At 36.7% G+C, this 19608-nt stretch overlaps 1 protein-coding gene and 2 pseudogenes across 1 annotated transcript; all 3 read right to left on the reverse strand.

The window, feature by feature from the left end:
* Positions 1–1650: 1650 nt before the first annotated feature.
* LOC114518637 lies at positions 1651–2730 on the reverse strand. Its single transcript, XM_028538643.1, has one exon. The coding sequence runs from the start codon at positions 2598–2600 to the stop codon at positions 1686–1688; it is 915 nt and encodes a 304-aa protein (XP_028394444.1). The 5' UTR covers positions 2601–2730; the 3' UTR covers positions 1651–1685.
* Positions 2731–5475: 2745 nt separating this feature from the next.
* LOC114518583 lies at positions 5476–6900 on the reverse strand (annotated as a pseudogene).
* A 660-nt stretch (positions 6901–7560) lies between these two features.
* Positions 7561–8715, reverse strand: LOC114518584 (annotated as a pseudogene).
* Positions 8716–19608: the final 10893 nt, after the last annotated feature.

Genomic DNA, 19608 nt, shown 5'->3' on the forward strand with positions numbered 1-19608 from the left:
GCTTATATAGTTATATTAATTCAATCCTGTGCAAACTACGACGTGTCAACGCGCCCATACACGACCACATCATCTTGTTAATCGGCGAAATAGCAGCGATATTACTAAAATAGGACCAGAATCTACACGTATTAAATATATTCTTACCCCAATATATTCTTACCCCAATTCAGTCTAAACTTAATCGAAAAGCATGAAAAGAACGGTTTATTTGTTCCTCTTGGAGGAATTGCCGTATCATGCGAGCGAAATCGAATCGCGCTTCGGAAAATTAGCCAAAGCTGTGCACCACAACTCTTGGGAGTCAAGACTGGGACATAGATAAATCCAATCACATACACATTTTAAATACTAGAATGTTTCGCGCCATTACAGACTTGCGACGACGAAAAATAATAAAAAAAAAAAAACTAAAAAAAAAAAACAAAAACAAAACAAAACCGAGGCGAATTTTCAACTCCGTCGCTGACGCCGGAGTAAAAATCCATAGCCAGTTCCTGAAAAAAAGAAAGTTAGCACCTATATATGGTTATACTAGAGAACTATATTATATTAATTTTTACTTAACTAGTATACAAGAAAAGAAACATATATGCCTATGGGGTCCACCCCAAAGAGGGAATTTGAAAAGAAACAATGAAGAGAAAGAATCTTAATAAGAAAGAACATACCTTTTAGTTAAATAATAATTAGAGATAACCTTTTAGTTAAATAATATACATTTTAATCAATCAGTAATTTGGATTAAATTAGCTAATTCATTCAAGCAGAAAAAGTATAGAAGGAAGAGAAAATGATTTTCATTCATGCAGCTATATATAAGCATAGGTTCTACATATACAGGGAAATGTAGAATTGATAAGATGGTTCATGGTTGCATGTGCGATAATTTCATTGTTTATATAGTAGAAATAGTACTGTAGTATAGTATCATACTAACTCTCCTGACGAAGGCCCTCAGGTTAAAATGTTGAGAAGTGATTTGTCAATTTTAGGCAGTTGTCATACCACATTTGATGCTACTGATTAAGTTGTTTGAAGATGCTGCCACACTGCTCCCTGCATGGTTATATTGTAGTATACTATATAGTATAGTATTGCATGTATGGTGTCATTAGTATGTATGTGAATGTTGTACCCCTAGCATACAGTATATGTTACATGGATATGACAATTATATTCTCTTTAAAAGCCCCTCATGCAATAACAGAGGCAAATAACTATATATTATTATAATGGTGCTGCATTGCAGTTTAATTAAGTTATATTTTATTATTAATGAATATTGTATATACTGTTTTTTAATTATTATATACTGTTATTATATATTATTATTATCATTATATATATTATTATTACATGCAAGCTATATAAAAATATATTATATAAATTATATATTACAAAATGGTTCTGCACTGCAGGTCCTATATATATATTATAAATTAATGTATATGCTTTAATTATATTTCAGCTATAAATATGTGGTATATATTTATTATACGCAAATAAGTGTATATGCATGATTGTTATTCTATTATATGATTGCTTTACTATATAGAAGGGTTGTATATTACATTAAACAAGTCTTACAGTAAGATATCGGTTTAGTTTAACTATAGTTACATCAAATGGTGGGTGAACTGTAGGGCCCCAACCTCGAAAAATAATTTCTTGAAGGTAATTAATCATGTTATGAAGTTGGTCGTAGCTATAATAGCACCGGTATCTAAATGTGAGTGTCTTTCTACTAACATACTCTGTCCTAGTTCATTAATTAATAATGTCATTGCTTTATCTGGATTAAATATAAGTACTAGAGCTATTTTAACTTTTGATGATGATAATAGTTGTAGCTGCAACAAGAAATCAGCAAAATTATCAAAATGATACTCATCTCCTCGTTCAGCGATATCCTTAAATCCAAGTTGTGGATGTTGAATAATTTCAGGTGCACAATAGTTCACTTGTTCTTCTTCAAGGGATTCGTACAGTTGGTTTCCTTCAATAAAGAGCTGGTGACAATAGCCAAGGAAAGTAGAATCCAGAGTTGAGACAATAGTGTGCTGAGAGAACCATGCAGTTCCAGAAAGGAAATTAATAGAAACCAACACAGCAATTATAGTACAAGCATTACTGCCCAATAACTGATTACCTATATTAGATTGACAAAAAGACAAAAGATACTCGTTAACATGATTAATAGTAGTTGATCTAACTATAGAGTAAGGAAATAATTCAGGGTGAATAGAGTTTTGCTCATATATGTGCCAAAGGCATGTGCATGGTTTATGGCGTCCTGCTGGTGAGCATATATTATTTGGGCACATAGTACATTTAGCATAGGGTGTTGTTGAAGATCTGATACCATGACCAGTTTTAGTGTGTTGGCATGTTGAACAATGTGGTGATCGCTTAGGAGGTTGAACGCTAGCCAGTAGATTAAATGTTGTATCATCAGAATCTAAATTATCATCAGAAAAACATGAAGATGTATTAGTTGGTGACTGAGGCCTTAATTGCATCACAGATAAGTTAATTTCATTTAAAATATGTTCATAATTTGACTCGTTTGAAGGAATTCCAAGATTGTCGCTTTCCATTTCATTATCACTGTCATCATCTGACTCTGGATCTGATGTTTGATCATCATCTGCAGTTTAATTTCCCCCATTAACAAAAGAAAAGTTAGCTGACTCTGACAAAGACAAAATAACATTATTTAAATGATTAGAACATAGGGCAAAATGTCAACACTCGTTGTGGAAGGAATGCCAACAGCCTTCAAAGATCTTCCAGTCAGCACCTTCTGAAGCAACACATAAATAATCACATTGGCTGTTTTCATCTGGCCTCTTTTCACTCTGATACCCAAGAGGTAAGAAGTAACTTTTTACCAGTTTCTCATCAAAAAGACTTGGAAGGTTGTACACAGTACAATCTAGTGCTTGACCCCTAGATCTTGGCAAAGGGTGTGCTTCACCTGGATTTAAAGAGATTTTAGAAAAAAAAGAAACTAAAAGTTTAGCAACTCTTGTATGTAAATACTTTAGTTGAACACGGCTGAACACATAATTTCTTGCAGGTGTAAATGTTGAGCGAAAATTCTCTTGACATGCTCCACATCCAAAGATGGCTTTCAGTGTTTCTGATAGAGCTTTGTCACTTGCTCCATCAGCTGTGTGCCTTCTTACAACTGAGTGCACAAATTCTACAACTGATTCTACAAAAGATTTAATATGTCAGTACAAAACTCATTCTTTTCCCAGTATTTGACTAAAAAGAGCCAAATTAGAAGTGATTTCCTGTAATATGGCGTCTGAAACAGTACATCATCACCCACATGCGAAGAATGGATTCATAATAGTTATAAAAGTCGTTAGTTTTAAACAAAATTGAGTATGAACATAAAACTGTAGGACAATAATTATCCAAGAAATTTAAAAGTGTGCCATACTGTACATCTTTGCAGTTGTGAAAAACAGCTTTAACACTTCTCCTGATAAGTGTCCATCCACCATAAATAATTTCAAGAATGAACTGAATTCTCCAAGGCTTTGGTTTTGCAGCTAATACTCTATTTGGAAAAAGTGACTAATACAAAGATTTAATAAAAGGATGATAATTAATTACTAAGTCTTCATCTGCATTTAGGTCAATGTGTAATGGTCCAATAAGAGGAATAAGGGAAAGAAGCTCTTCTTGAGGAACAGGTGTATTTGATTGAAGGTTGGCAACATACTTGCTGAGAATCTCATGCACTATTTGTCAAGGAAAAAATTGGCTTGGATGGTCACCTGGAAAAACTACAACAAATTTATTTAAATATTCCTTTAATTTTTCTACCTTTAAAACTCTCTCCAATGCTTCCATAAAATCTTGTTTAGATTTAAGAGAATGCATAAAAAAGTCAACCAGATAAACATTTCTGAACTTACGCATATTATTTACATCAGTTGATGCACCATAATCATGACTCTCTAGATGATGTCGCTCTAACAGTGGATCAAAAAAGGAAGAGGTTAACTCTGGAAAACATGAGGCAAAAGTGTAGAGTCTTGTCATCTGCTTTTCAGAACAAATTTCGTTGGCAAGGTCATGTGGTTTGATCCCAGTCTGTGAATTTCATGAGGAGGAGGACGTGAAATTGGAAAATTAAACGAGACTTACCTGTAAGTTGAAGTTTGATTGGAATTCTATCGAGTCTGGAGCAGCAGCAAGGGATTACATGAGATTGCCAAACGCATGCTCACAACCAGTATTGACAGCTGAGTGTGAGTGTCTCAATGTGTGCACAATACCAGTATTATTTTCTTGGACACATTCTGAGTATTTGCAACCCTGGGCGGGTAATGGGACTTATGATCGCATCAATAAGTTAACATTGGGTGGGCATGTAATCCCTTGCTGCTGCTCCAGACTCGATAGAATTCCAATCAAACTTCAACTTACAGGTAAGTCTCATTTAATTTTCCAATTCTATCTCGTCTGTCACAGCAGCAGGGATTCCATGAGATTTTAAAGACAGACACTTACACGAGTGGTACCATATGAAGCCCACCAAACTAAATGTGTAATTGAAACTTTTTGCCAACAGAATTACCAGGTTTCCTGGCAAACAAAGTACTAACAATGTTCTCATACAAACACTGTCCAAAAAACCCCAGTTTATGCCTTACATAGTCGACAGAACAGCCTCAGTAAAACTGTTCGTTTGAACTGGTTTGTTATAGTATCTATCGAAACACCGAGACGAAGACCATCCTGCTATTTTAAGGATCTCTTGAATAGGGACAGCTGCAGCTTTTGCCTTTGACGTAGAAGCTGCTCTTGTGCTGTGTGGTTTAAATTGTGCAACATCTATACCAGCATCTTTCATAACAGACCGGATCCATCGTGAAATTGTATCTCTAGAAACATGTTTGTGTGGTTTTACGAGTGTAATTAACACCCTCATTTCAGAGCCCCGTAAAGCCTTTGTTCTCGTTAAATATTCTTTCATGTGTGCAAAAACACAAAGACTTTGATCTGCTGGATAAGCTCTCAGCGTAGTAGATGGTGGTTCGTACCCCGGACGACTTTGTTTTACGTGCTCCGGAAGAGTAAATTCCAAACGATCAGGAAACTCAGCCATAAATTCTATATCAAGCATGTGGAGGCTCTGTCCTCGTTGCGCAGTAACCAACGCTACCAACATGATAGTCTTAAGTGTCAATTGTTTCATTGGTAGTTCTGAGATGATGGGAAACGAAGATAGGTATGTCAGAACCACTTGAACATCCCATGTTGTTTTCTAGCGAGGCGTGGGCGGGGTACTTTTATATACTCCTTTCATAAATCTTGTGACAATAGGATGACTCCCTATGCTGGAGTTGTCTTTAGGTATGGTAAATGCTGATATAGCACTTCTGGCAGTGTTTAACGTCGTATACGCCAAGCCCTGTTCATGCAGTTCAGTTAGAAAGTCCAGCACTAATGTCACAGGGGATTAAAGGGATTAATTTCTCGTTGATCACAAAACTTTGTCCATTTCTTGAGGTATGGCTCATACTGCTTGTGTGTTCCCTCAGACCAGGATCGCAAAATGATCTCTGCAGCTTTCCCTGAAATGCCTCTCTGCTGGACGGTCTTCCTGAGACTTTGCACGCCATCAATCGCATCTGATTTCTCAGCGGGTGAAGGGCATTGTTGTGAGTTTGTACCAACAGCGCATTGGACTGAGGAAGGAGTCGAGGCTTGTCGACCAATAAACGAAGAAGAATAGTGAACCACGGTTGCGTTTTCCAAACTGGAACTAAAAGAACACCCGAGGCTTTGTCCTGTTCGATTTTCTGCAAGCATGTTGGAATAAGGCTAAAGGGGGGAAAAGCATAAAAATAGTGAAGATGCCAATCTATTAAGAGGGCATTAATAAACGAAGCCCCTGGGTCTGGCTTCCAAGAAGCATATTTAGCCACTTTAAAATTTAGTCTAGATGCAAACAAGTCAATTTCAAATGGGCCCCAAAGTGCATGTATATTATTCAACACCTTAGAGTCAAGAGACCATTCTGTGGACTCATTAAATTTCCTAGATTCAGTGTCAGCTTCACTATTCTGAACCCCTGGAATGTGGCAAGCACTTAACCAGATATCTCTCTTGGTACACCAATCCCAAATCAGGTGAGCCATTTCATTACAAACTGGAGATTTGATGCCGCCCATAGCATTAATATAGGAGACTGTAGTTGTGTTATCAGAGAGTATTCTTATATGCTTTCGTTTAAAATCACAGCATAACGATTGTAACCCGAGCAAAACTGCTTTCAGCTCTAAATAGTTAATGTGAAATTCCTGTTCGTTCTTGTCCCAAAGACCCCCAGTTTTACGCTCGCCTAACACAGCCCCCCAACCTTTGGTAGACGCATCAGTTGTTAGGGTGATATCAGGGTTGGATACAGTGATATTTTTATATGATGTTTCTATATTCTGTATCCACCAAGTCAACTCAGACCTGGAGTCTTTTGTTAAGTGCATGATAGCATCATAATTTCCTTTATTTCTCTGCAAAGCTGCAGTTTTATTGATTTCCAACTGTCGGTAATGTAGTTCCCCAAATTGTACCCCGGGTAAGCTTGAAACTAAAAGGCCAATAACATGGGCCAGCCCCCTGATGGTTACTTGTGTCTGCTTCTGTAACTCTACACAAGTCGTCTTTACCTAACTGGCTTTAGATGCCTAATGGTCATGAGAACACTATTTAGTAAAAACCCAAGAAATTCTATTTCCTGTTTTGGTTCAAAGCTTGATTTATCTGGGTGTATAATAAAACCCAAGCTACAAAAAGTGTCCACAGTGTCATGAACATTTTCTTGCAAGCTGTGTAATCATAGCCAACAAGAAGTGAATCATCAATATGGCCCATACAAGTATGGCCCATGGATCGAATATGAGTATAAACTGGTTTAAATAATTTAGTAAACAATCTTGGAGCACATGCTAAGCCATTAGGCAAACATGTAAATTGAAAATAACTATCTCCCCATTGGACTTTAGAAATTTTCTATCCTCTTTGGCCACTGGGACTGAGTAGTAAGCATCCTTAAGATCCACAGATGCCATAAAGCAGTCTGGCCGCATGAGTTTTAAGGCTGTCTGAATTGTGTCCATTTTAAAATAGTGGTATGCCACATATTCATTAAGTTGTTTCAGATTTAATATCATTCTGTGAGTTCCATCCTTTTTTGGCCTCACAAAAACTGTGGAAAGAAACTCACTGGGTTCACTAGAAGTGTTTCAATCACTCCTTTTTTGCAAAGTTTATCTATCTCAGCATCAATAATTTCTTTCTCTGAGATTGCAAATGTTATTTGTTTAGGTCTAGTGAGCTTGGTCTGTACAGGGTAGCCTGCAGTAAATTCAATATGATAATGCTTTATAGCATCAAGAATAGCAGGATCACTAGTTAATGATTCCCACTTAGTAGCATAATATTGCAGGCAACCAGTCTTAAAATTTTTTGCCTTTTCAGCAAAATCGAGAATGCAAATTTGTTTGTGTGAATTTTTGTCACCCACCTGGTTTGTTACTGTCCCTTCCGATTGGGAGCAGTGTGATTTCGTCTTGTAAGGTTCCCCTGAGTTGACGCCCGGCCCTGTCCTAAAAAAGGACGTCTTGAAAAAGTGTTGCTTGCCCTATCATAAGGCTTTGGTCGCACAAACTTTGGCTTGTCGCTTTCAGCTGTGTAGTGATTCTGACTGGGTGGCCGTGACGTAGAGGGTTTTTGCATTTACTGGCCTACTTTCTTTGCCTCAGCCATATCTTTCATATGCTTAGGGAGGTCCTCCCCAAAAAAGCTTACTAGAGGGTTTGATTTCCTCCTTGCACAATCTTGTGTATGGAGGATTTAGATCTGGCTTTATCAGCTCTCTCCTCTTCATGTTGAGCTTCCAATTTGCATGGCTTAAAATAGCAATGCTATCCATTACTTTATCAAGAATTTGGCGAGTTTCTGGTGTCTTTCCCTGTTGTATAGCTGATACAAGGTTTCCCACCAAATTTGTTAACACAGATAAGCCTTGAATCAATCCTGTGTCCGCTGAAAAGCTAGGTCCACGGATCGTGTTTTTCTGGACATCAAGTCCCAGATTTCTTCGTTAACTGTAGTGAGAGTAAGATACTCACAATTAGCTGGCGGTGGGTATTTATCTACTCGCTCTTGCACCGTGGCTGGTGAGAGGTCGCCTATCAACATATTGTCGATTAACTGGGCGATCTTGCTCTCAATAGCTGGAGATTTTTGTGCCGTTGGGATAAATGCCTGAGTCAGGCTTTCCAAAAACTCGCTCTGAGGACCTGAGTCAGGTGCAACAGAGTCCTGCGACATATCTTTGTCGCTTGTGGCAACGCAAGTGGTTTTGAGCACGTTGGCCAAAGTGTTGTTGATGTCAAGCGAAGCGTCAATGACAATGTCGCTTTCAATCTGCTCCTCATCGACATTTGTTACAGTTGGGTCAACTGTATTTAGTAAAATGTCCTCTCTTAAGCTTTCAATAGCAGCTGCTTGCTTTTCAGAAGCAACTGTCTGCTTTTCAGAAGCCGTGGCAAGTTTCATTAGCGAAGCTTGTAGTCCTTGCAGAACGTCCACCATCTTGTCTTTCTCGAGGTCTTTTTTGCCTGTATCGACGGCAACTTTAGCGTTCTCAGCCCGTATTTCGGCGTCAGGAGCTGTGGTCGCCATAGGCCAGATTCTTCGTTTCTATATTTGTAAGACTTCAATCGATAAACCAGCGAAATATCCAAAAATAACAGTAAATTTCGTTGAGCGATTATTTTTTGTCTGTACTGGAAAGCGCGCGAAAAGCACTGGTTGTGCGCATGCGTTTGGCAATCTCATGGAATCCCTGCTGCTGTGACAGACGAGATAGAATTGCCTTTATATCTGGAAATACTTTAAAAATTATGGTACATATATTGTTAGCTTTAGAAGTTTTAAGATCTTTGGGCCTTCTTGTAGAGTGAATTGTTGTATAATCATCTATCATTAACAATAACAATTTTTTATTTTTAATAGCATCATCCAAAGCACAAGTCACACTATTGGTGTTTGAAGCTGCATATTTATGCAGAGCCCGGTCAACTGTCATGCTGCAACTACTTGTACCAATTTGCCTCTGAGTATTAACACCAACATTGGTACAATGGGAAAATTTCAAAAGAATGCCATTGTCAACTTGCAAAAAAGAACACTTCTGTGACAAACCAAAACAGAGTTGAAGAATTATTGCCACAGCACGCATCTCATTCAGTTCCTAGATCTTGTATGACGAGAACTATTCATGCAAGCAAAAATCAAACAAATGAGGGGCACCATGGTCACGACAGAACACTTTAAACTTAGCTGGATCATATACAGGGGATGCATCCTTGGAAAATTCAGACAAGTATGCTCGTTGAAGACTTTCAACTTCCTTGACAATTTCAGCACCTGAAAGAAGTTATTACATTTAAAGATTTTTACTGTATGATTGCACATTGAAATAAATATAGTTATTAAAATAAATATATACTTACCAGAAATAGTCTGGTAAGAACTTGGCCTGCTTTGTTGAAATGGAGTTTCTATGCAGAAAATACAAGTTTAGAACATAGAGTTTAAGAATACTCAAGTGTGATGATTTCAAAAAAATACATACCTGCTTCAAAGTTGTCATGAAGATCTTCAGTTTGTGTTTGCACACCAGTGGTTTGCAAACAAGAACGAATTTTTTGCGCGTAGCACGGCTTACAAAGGCATTTTTCCTTTGAACCTGGATTAATAAATCCAGAATTCGAGGACTTCTTTCCGCAAATAAAGCAAGGAAATTTAGACCTCATGCTGATACAGTACCGGGTGCCCCAAAAAAAACTTTACCTGTTTGATTTCATAAAACGTAATAACTATAAAAGCAGGCGAACTAAAATAAGCCCCACTGCATCTAGAAAGGGCTAACTTAGATTTTGATATATAACATTTATTTATCCGTGCGATATTGTTGGAGCAATTGAAAATCAAATTTGGACTACCATTTTTGAAAATGTCAAGAATTAGCATAAAACAGTATATCAAATTAAGATTTAGTTTACTTGTTGATTGTTTTTATTCTTACTAAAATAATGCGTGTTTATTTACAAAAGGATTAACTAATACTGTTTACTCATCAGGAAAAGCATGTCCTTGAGCCTGAATGCACCTTCGTGCTCTAGATATCATGCCATCAAAAGCGTTTTGGATCATTTCTTGATCCAAAGATTCACAAGCAGAAACAATTGCTTCGCGCAATTCTCTAAGATTCCTTGGCTGCTGATCATGGTGCACGTTCCAAATTGTTTGCTTTAGATAGCCCCAAAGAAAAAAATCGCATATTGCCAGATCAGGGGATCGTGGGGGCCAGGGCCAATCGCAGCGTTTTCCCATTATTCGGCCGGGAAATTGACCTCGAAGATACCGCATTGTCGCGTTGCTTGTGTGACACGAAGCGCCGTCTTGCTGCCACCACATAACATGCCTATCGATATTGTAGATGAGAAAATCTCTTTGGATGACGTTGTAACGAATTATTCTTAAGTATTCTCTACTGTCAAGATTTCTTTCGATAAAATGAGGACCCAAAACAACACCTTCCCTTGTCAAACCAATCCATACCATCACCTTGTTGGCGCCTTGAGAAAATTCAACGTAATGATCAGGCGGATGTCCAGCACCTTTTGCTGCGTATCTTATAACGTTTCTTGAATTTATTTCCGAGTTTAGGCTGAAAATTGCTTCGTCTGATACGACTAGCTGGTCAAGGAAATGAGGATTCTGCTCTGTTGTGTTGACAAATCGATTACAGAACGCCAAACGTTGTTGTGGATCGCCTTCTCTCAGTTGGTGCCGTCGTATTAGTACGTATGGGTGAAATTTGATGTCCATTTTGACAATTCGATTAAAACTGCTTCGACTTAATCTGAGCCCATTTCTTCTTGCTGATCTTAAACCATCTTCCAAGAGTGACTGTCGTACCATATCTATATTTTCTTCCGTTCTGACAGTTCTTAATCGACCACTTCTTCCTTTGTTAAGATTGCGACAAGTGCCTTCTCGCACGAACTTTTCAAACATTGCTTTGATTGTTGGCTTACTCGGGGCTGGAATACCATGCCATCTTACATTGTTTGTTCTAGCGTATTCGATACAAATCCATACTCTTTGGTCTGTTGTTAATCGAGGCATCTTTGCGAATGAAGATTTAACCGACAATGTTTCTTTCCTTGCGAGTTAATTCGAATCCCAAGGGACATCAAATCGAACATTCTTTCCATTAAATGCAACTTGAATTATTACTTTATTTTATTCCTAAGAATAATTCTTTAGTGTAATTCTTATTTTTAAGAGTAAGTTTGCAATGGAAAAGCCTACAATTAAAGTTAAAATCACTGAAGTTAAAAACTTTCCAAGGGAAGTGGCAAGTATTTTCGAATTAACTTAATAGCCGAATTTTGTCGATATTTTCACGAATTTTGAATGTACTTGCAACATCAAATGCTTGTATCTCCGTCAATATCGTACCAATAATAGCTTTTATAGTTTTTGAGTTATATTAAAACAAACAGGTAAAGTTTTTTTTGGGACACCCGGTATAAGTCTTTAAAAAGACTGTTTATAAACCTATAAACTCTGAAAATACAAACCTCTAAACTCGAAATACAACAAGAATTGAACGACAACCAGTTGAACCTACAACCAGTTGAACAAAATTCCCGCCTAAAGACTTTTCAAGCAAGCCTTCTGGGTAGTCTAGACAAATATGGTAGCAAACACTAGAAAATCCCTATTGGTCGCTTGTTTACAGTACAAAGAAAAGATGTTACATTGCCGTACAACATGGCCCAGGATGAAGAGCAATACAATTACTGTGATCGCCATTATTTCTTAGATAAAATTGATAAAAAAGACTACTAGTTAATGCCTCAATTAATAAAGAACACCTATCTCTCTTTTAAACTGCATTATAACGATATTTCTATCGATATTTTGCAGTAATTCGAAAGACCACACAATTAATTCACTCCTCTTCGACCAGCCGCCACGTTATGATTTCCATAGCAACCACACAGTTACGTCATGTTAAAAATCAACCAATCAGACAAATGTTGCCTTTGTTATCACAAAATGGCGGACTGATATGGCAGAGCAAAGTCATTGGATGAAGCGCTTTAAACCAAGCAAAGTCCGTGTTAAAACTCAATGTACAAGTGGAAAGAAGATAGTAAGGTCTATTACAGTCCAAACAACCCCAAGTGTTTCAGAAGAACCTGAAGAAGACAACAATTTGAATTTAGCCAATAATGCCATTGGAGAATCTACATATTTTGCGGATACGTTCGAGAATGCTTTGTCCGAAGGAAATGAAGCTCAAGGCCAGGTTGAACAACAAACATTGTCAAAGCATCATCAGCGAAGAGTAAAGGAATTTAACAAATGGGAAGCAGTGAGAGAACAATTGCTCAAAGCTGTAGTTGAAGAGGAAGTCATTTCCAGCCTGACATGTTTCGCATGCCCGAATGAAGCAGTATGTCGTTGTCTCGACTGTGGACCAAGGCAGTTCTGTGGATTGCATTAAAATAGAGCAACACGAAAAAAAACTACTTTCACATTCCAGAAATACACAAGGTTTGTTGATATTATGTTCTTAATTTAAAAAATAATAATGAAATCATTTAATAAATATATTGACCACCATCTGAGATTAGTGAGATACTGTAGATATTTGGAGACATTATGAAAGACTCAGCTAAACATTCAATTTTATAAGGTCTCGACACTTATTGTTTATTGGCCTGTTCATCTGTTACTATAAAGACTTCTGAATATTGTAAAAGTATGTCAATATCTGACATGCTTATTTATATTGTGCTTTGTTAATTTTTTCTTTTTCTTTGTTCTTTCTTTAGGATGGATGTTTTAGGCCTTTAATGATCAATTCACTAAAGCATCAAATAACATGCCCCACCTCTCAGTCAAGGGATATTGTTTGTGTTGATCAACATGGTAAGCTTATAATAGATTTAGTTTTAATACATACATACACCATACACACATGCACACCTCTTTTGTCGTAACGATAGCTTTTCTTCACTTCAATCAATTTGCTCTACCTATATTGTATTGATTGTTTTCAAACCATTAATAATGTCATTTGTGTTACATTATTATGTAGGTTTCCAACACAAGAAATCCATCAGTTTCTGTAGTTGTGAACCAGATACCGTAACACTGGTTAAGTTGCAGTTATGGCCTGGATCTGCTGTCCGTCCTTTAGTTGCCTTTCATTTTAAGTTTTTGCTGCTTGCTGAAAAGTTTCTTCTTGAAAGTCATGTCTCGTTGTCAAAATTCTGCAATACTATGGGCCTTGGCAAATCATCAGTACATCCTAAATGGGTATTAAGCAGTTATCATTTAATACAGTATCATTTGATAATTTTCATAGTGTATACATTTATTATTTACAGTGTAACCACACTCAATAAATTTTCATATTTTATCCTTTAGATTCAAAGTCTTTACAGAGTTTTAAATGATGATACTTTTGATGAATTCAGGTAAATATTTTATTTTTAATACAATGTGGCAAGCAAAAAACATAGTACGCTAACAACAAGTTAATTATTGTCCATGAGTTGGTTATCCTGTCCCTTAGTGTTCTTAACCCATTGCTAGTCGCCTGGCAGCAATGGGTTTATAATATTATACTCTTCTTGCTATTGGGCTGGCTTTCAGGTTAATTGCAGTTATCTGCTTGGATAGATACCTTCCATAATCATATACTATGTACATTACCTGCTTTAGGTACCATAATCACTGTTTAAAATCCATTAAGTCACATCATGGGGAGCAAACTAATTACAAGATGTGCCCTTTATGCCCTCAGGCATAAAATGTTTCTTATATTCAATTAGTCATATAAATAGCATAATTTTGTGTATTATTATATTGTTGTAAGTAATGTATCTGAATTAGTCAAAATTAAAATAACTTGTGTCTATTTATTTTTATACTTTTTGTTGTTAATTACAGTAAAATTATTTGGTGCAGTGGTGTAGTACATGCTACACTGTATGCAAATTCCAAATCATCAGCATAATTATTCATTTCTTTAGAAATTCATTGTTTTTGCAATTTGAAAACAAGTAAATATTTGCTAACACGACAAGGTTGTTGGTCTGTCTATGTCACTGGTCTGGTGTTATACAGAGTAAAATATATAATGAGGCTGGTTGGAGCAGGCCTTGGTGACATTGACATAACCTTTGGCTAACAACCCAAAACATGTGAAACCTACTGCACTCCTTCACTAACTTATCTTGACTTTCGCTATGTACTTGTTATAGACTGATGATGGTGGAATTCTTATTGAGTCCATAGATGGCTGTTTTGGCTTGGTGAGGAAAAAATCTGCTGGTGTAAATCTTTTCCCCCCATGACATAGTGGAACCTTCTTTGCAGAGCAAGAAAGTGTGGACAAGTTTGTTGATGATTATGGGAAAAAAGCTGAAGAAGCACCAACAGTAAGTAGTAGGCTAAAGCCTTTCTTGTCATGAACTGGTGCTTTCATTTCATATCTTTTTGTTTCACACCAGCTGCAACTAGCCTCTCAACCCATTTGCACCTGGAGCTTTCCTGCATGTATGTGACCAGTGAAATTGGCTAGCATTGGAGTAAAATGTGTTACAAAGCAGGTTGCAATTGGTATTGCTGGCAATAAGTTAACACAGTAAGTTATAACTAGGTTACCTACAGGTAGTGAATGCTGCCTTTATTGCATCTTGTATATCTGCAAACACGCGCTTGCGCAAGCGTAGTCACGCAGAATTGAATTGTAGAAAGAAGTACTTAATCGGGTGATCGCCAAATCGGGTTAGACAACAGATTTGGAGAATGAAGTATTCACTATTTATGAGGAATTTTATGTAAATTGTTCTCTTTGTTTGGGCCTAAGTTTTTGCTGAATAGATTAAATGAACAAAGATGAAGCATGTGCAAGTTCGCGAGCTGTTTTATTTTGAATGCACGTGATCATTAATAGTAGGTTGTTGTGTTATATAACTGTTGAACAACCAGTCAGCATATTGGAACATAACATAACATAACTAAAGAACTAAAGTGTCAATATCAAAAGAAATGTCAATATAACAATGAAGTGTGCATATCACAATGAAGTGTCAATATAATATGACAAGTTTGTCATGTTAGCTTCACAGCTATTGTTTCTTTGCGATTGCAACTACATTTTTCTTCCCATTGTAGAATACAGCTGCTTCCACTGTAAGGACCAATTCCATCAAGGCATCGTTGTTCAAGCAAGTGAACTCTTCACTCTGGTTGTTTTGTTGCTTATGGAGCTCGTAGAGTTGGCGTAGTTTATCGTCGAAAAGCAAAAGTGCAACAGTCAAAGAACCTTTGGCGAATAGCACACTAGCAAAAAACCGTTCCTTGCATTTGGATTGTAGTTGTGTCAATCCACACTCGCAGCAGGTGACGATGTTTTTTCCGGCAACAGGAGCGACTTTGCTTTGGCATTTGTGCAGGAAAGGAATCCTTTAGGATTGCACTCCCGCAGGGCAATGCACTTCGATTAGTGTGTTATCGACGTTTATTTGTCTGTCTTTCAACCGTGTTGGTAACTTCCTCGATGATGGACTTCTTGCTAAACTAAGGTACTTGGAATCGTCATATTCACGTACCATTACATGGATAGTTGTAGGAAGAACCAGAAGTGATTCGGGTATATCCTTTTCCCATAACACAAGTCTCATTGTCTCCGTGTCTGATTATAGCATCTGCTTCTGGAGTAGCTTTCCCTTGTCAGGATTGTTTCTACTGTGCCCTGGAATATCTTCCTTAACATCACTTGGACATTCGTTTCTCCAGCAAGCACAGATGTTACATTTGTTAAATCAGGCTTTACATCCTCATGGCGTGGCTGTTCTTGAATGTCGAAGTTGACGTCGCTAGCGTTTGGTTCCTCCAATCTTGTCCGTTTGTTTAGATGGATTTCTTCTTCTGCTGTCCAATTATTCCTCTTTAATTGATACTTGGAAAGTTTAACAGGTGAAGAAGATTCGTATCTGGCCTTGCATTCGTTATGTTTTTCTGGGGAAAAACACACAGTTCTGTATGTTTTGTCCTCAGTTTGTAATTTTATCTCAAAATAGAGATTATCCCTTTAACTTTTCTTTATTTCCGACAGCTCGTGCACATAAGCAATCAAAGGACTACCTAAAAAGACGAAGAATAATTTACTTATATGCCGGATTATTGCACTACTACATAGTTATGCCTGTTTGCAGAAGTTCCTTAGTTGACATTATAGACCAGGCAAGACCTTACAGTTTATTACTTTTCACCAATGGTCTGGTTTCCATGTTTTAATGTTTTAGCAAGGCTTGTGCACATGGTAGTTATGGCCCCATGTTTTTGTGCATGGATGCGTTTCTCTTTAATCTTGAAGGCAATCGCAGGCTTATAAGTGTTCTTTTGCACACAAAACGTGAAGAAATAACCCGCATTAAAACGAGCCATTGAGGCAAAGCAGTAAACCGCAAGGTCTATTAACATCGGTGTTCAGGTGTATGAGCCTGCCCAAAATCATTTAAATATGTGCCTGTAATGTGGGGGTTGGTTAGGTATTTTAAGGTATGCTCTTACCTTCAGTCTTCATTTCTTGTGTTTTCACATCATTTTGTACATGTGAAGAGGCCATTTTTGTTTCTGAAACAATATAGAACATAGAATAAATAGTGTAAATAGGGGAAAACAATTTAGTAATTAAATCAATATTCGCCTTGCTAGTACAAATTGAAATACTTATATTTGTACAAAAGTTAATCCAGATCAATAATTTTATTTTGATTGACTAAAATGTAATTTAGTTTTTTTGCAAGAACTTGTAACCTTTGTTATTCATCCATCCTGTATTTAAGATTTTTTGATTTTTTAATTGAACAGAGCCGTTCAAAAGTCATTGGCTCTATTACGACAGAAGAAATATTTCGAACACGACTTAAAGCAACATAAGAAATCCCTAAACACGTTTCTTTTTTCCCAATATCTATCCATGCTTTGTCCAATGTCATTCCCTGGCTCTTATGAATTGTTAATGCCCATGCAAGTTTTAATGGTATTTGCTGTCTTTCATGGAAGGTGTTATTCAGATATGAAGTGGCAGTGACTGGAGGAATAGGGACACAATTAGGGATGTTTAAAATAGAAGGCCCAGTATAATCATCAAATTTGACTATTACAGCTATAGGCAAATAAGGAGGTTGATGGTTTTGAGCATAAACTATATCCTCGACAATCCCAGTGGAACCGTTACATAAACCAACTGATGGCCACAAATTCATTGTCAACATTACACGAGCACCGATAGCGATAAGTATTGTTGGTTGCAGCCCATACATTTCTTGAGGACTAATAGATTTTGCTTTATTACTGGAATGTCTCGCGTCAATTTTTGCAATTGGTTGATTTAACTGGATTAGATTTTCGTAATTGTACTTTGCTACTTCTTCATTGCTGTAGAACAATCGCATTGCATCACTAAAGTGTTCTTTGTTAGGCACTTGGTGGGGCTGCCGAGTTAACAATTTTTTCCAGTCATCTTGTGTAGATTCTCCATTCCGAAGTCGGAATAAAAGATTTCTGAAGGATGTTTGTGAGGGGTTTGACCCAGTAACTCTTTGATTAACACTTAATGTGACTACATTTTCAAACATACTATATGCAAAATACCCTTGTTCATAACTTCTGGGGAAGTATCCTGGTAAGCAATGCGCTTTGCGTACACATCTAACAATGAATCTTTTGTACAAACATCTTCATTTTTTAAGCTTGTGTCAATCTTAAGAGATCCGTTTAAATTAATGTTTACATACGTTTTTTCATTACCTTGGAAGGGTGAACATTAGAACCTACATTTTTCATAACAGCATTGAAGGTATCTTTTAACATTGGTGATTTTGGTTCACCTTTTACAACATATTTTGAAAGATATTCTACACAAGCATGATGATCAATTACTACCTGGATGTCACAATTTGCTCGCCAACCCTTAAGTTGTATTGGTTGATGATTATTCAATCTAGAATCATTTCTTTTAGTTAGCACTTTGGCTTTGTATTGAACAGATTTATCTTTTGTGTTAATGGGTTCAAACTCAAGTCTTGTTTTATTACAGCATTCAATTGGATATTTAAAGCGACATTGCAACTCTTTTGATTCCTGTTTAGATGGCTTTAGACAATATTTAGTGCTACAACGTGAATGGCGTTGCACTGTATTTACCAAATTAGCATAGTCATGATCACGATCTGCATCTTGTATAAGTTCATGTTTTTTTCTGCAAGGATGAATTAGTGGTTTTGTCCATGTTTCATTTTCTAACTGAATTGGATTACATGTTGAAACTAACGAGTCCACATAATTACAAATTTGCTGAGATGCTAGTTTTCCTTGCTGGATATCATGCAAAGATAAAGCACTATTAGAATGATTATCAGTATGTTTGTCAGATTCAATAAATTCCTGCAAAGCTTTCTGTGCTAAAAAACCTTTTAACGCAATTTCACTGAGCTTACATAGACCTGGATCATTTTTTAATTTTGCTGTGCCATGACAATGTATACTTCCTCTGGCCTGAAATTCATACCTATACCAATGCCATTCAGCATCGAGTGTTTCGTACAACCAGTGCTTTATAAAACTCTCCAAACGCTTTGTAAAAAACCAATCGACAAGGTGAGGATTGTTTATAACATTATTCCTTCTTTGTTCGTTAGTCAATTCATCGTTATTTGGGTCAAAAAGTGAATGCAATTCTGGCCAATGCAAATCAGCTGATGAAAATGTAAAGAAAATAGTTGGAGCCTCCTTGTAAGAAATTATTGCTTTTAAATCTTCTCTTATTTTATGCTAATATGCATTACTACCAGAGATGTTAGCTACATATCTTGACAGCTTTGACATGAAATTTGTAGAATTATTATTGAATGTCATATTTCGTAGTTCATCTAGTGTAAGATGGGACTCTCCAGGATTTTGTTTCAGGAAAATACTATTTTGTTGCAGGGCTCTTTTTCGTTGAATCATATTTAATGCCCAATAAGAAAATCTAGGATGAGTTGCAAAACGATACATCCATTTGCCATCAACATTTTCAGCAAATTTTAATAAGTGCTGTATTCTATTCGAAAAAGTAACATCTCTTTGTAGAGAGGGATTAGTTGGATCACCTCTACCATCCGGAAACAAGGTTGGAAAAGCCATTGTGGCAAGAAACGGTGTTGTGTATTCATTAAGTGGTTCATTTTCTATTGATGGCCAATTAATCTTCCGAGAAGCTAACTCATGCTGAATTTCATTTTTTTCAAGTTTGCTATTTTGAGTTTGAGGAAGAAAACTACTTGTTTGTGTATTTTTGTCATATACTTGCTCATCATCACTCTGGGAATCTGGTTCACTGTCATTTTTCCCCTCATTAATTGTTATATCATCCAGTGTGTTAATTGTTTGTATACCATTTGGAATACCATTTATTGGTAAATTATGTAA

Source organism: Dendronephthya gigantea, unplaced genomic scaffold, assembly GCF_004324835.1.
Source record: "Dendronephthya gigantea isolate DGI-Jeju-01 unplaced genomic scaffold, DenGig_1.0 000011F, whole genome shotgun sequence".
NCBI lineage: Eukaryota > Metazoa > Cnidaria > Anthozoa > Malacalcyonacea > Nephtheidae > Dendronephthya > Dendronephthya gigantea.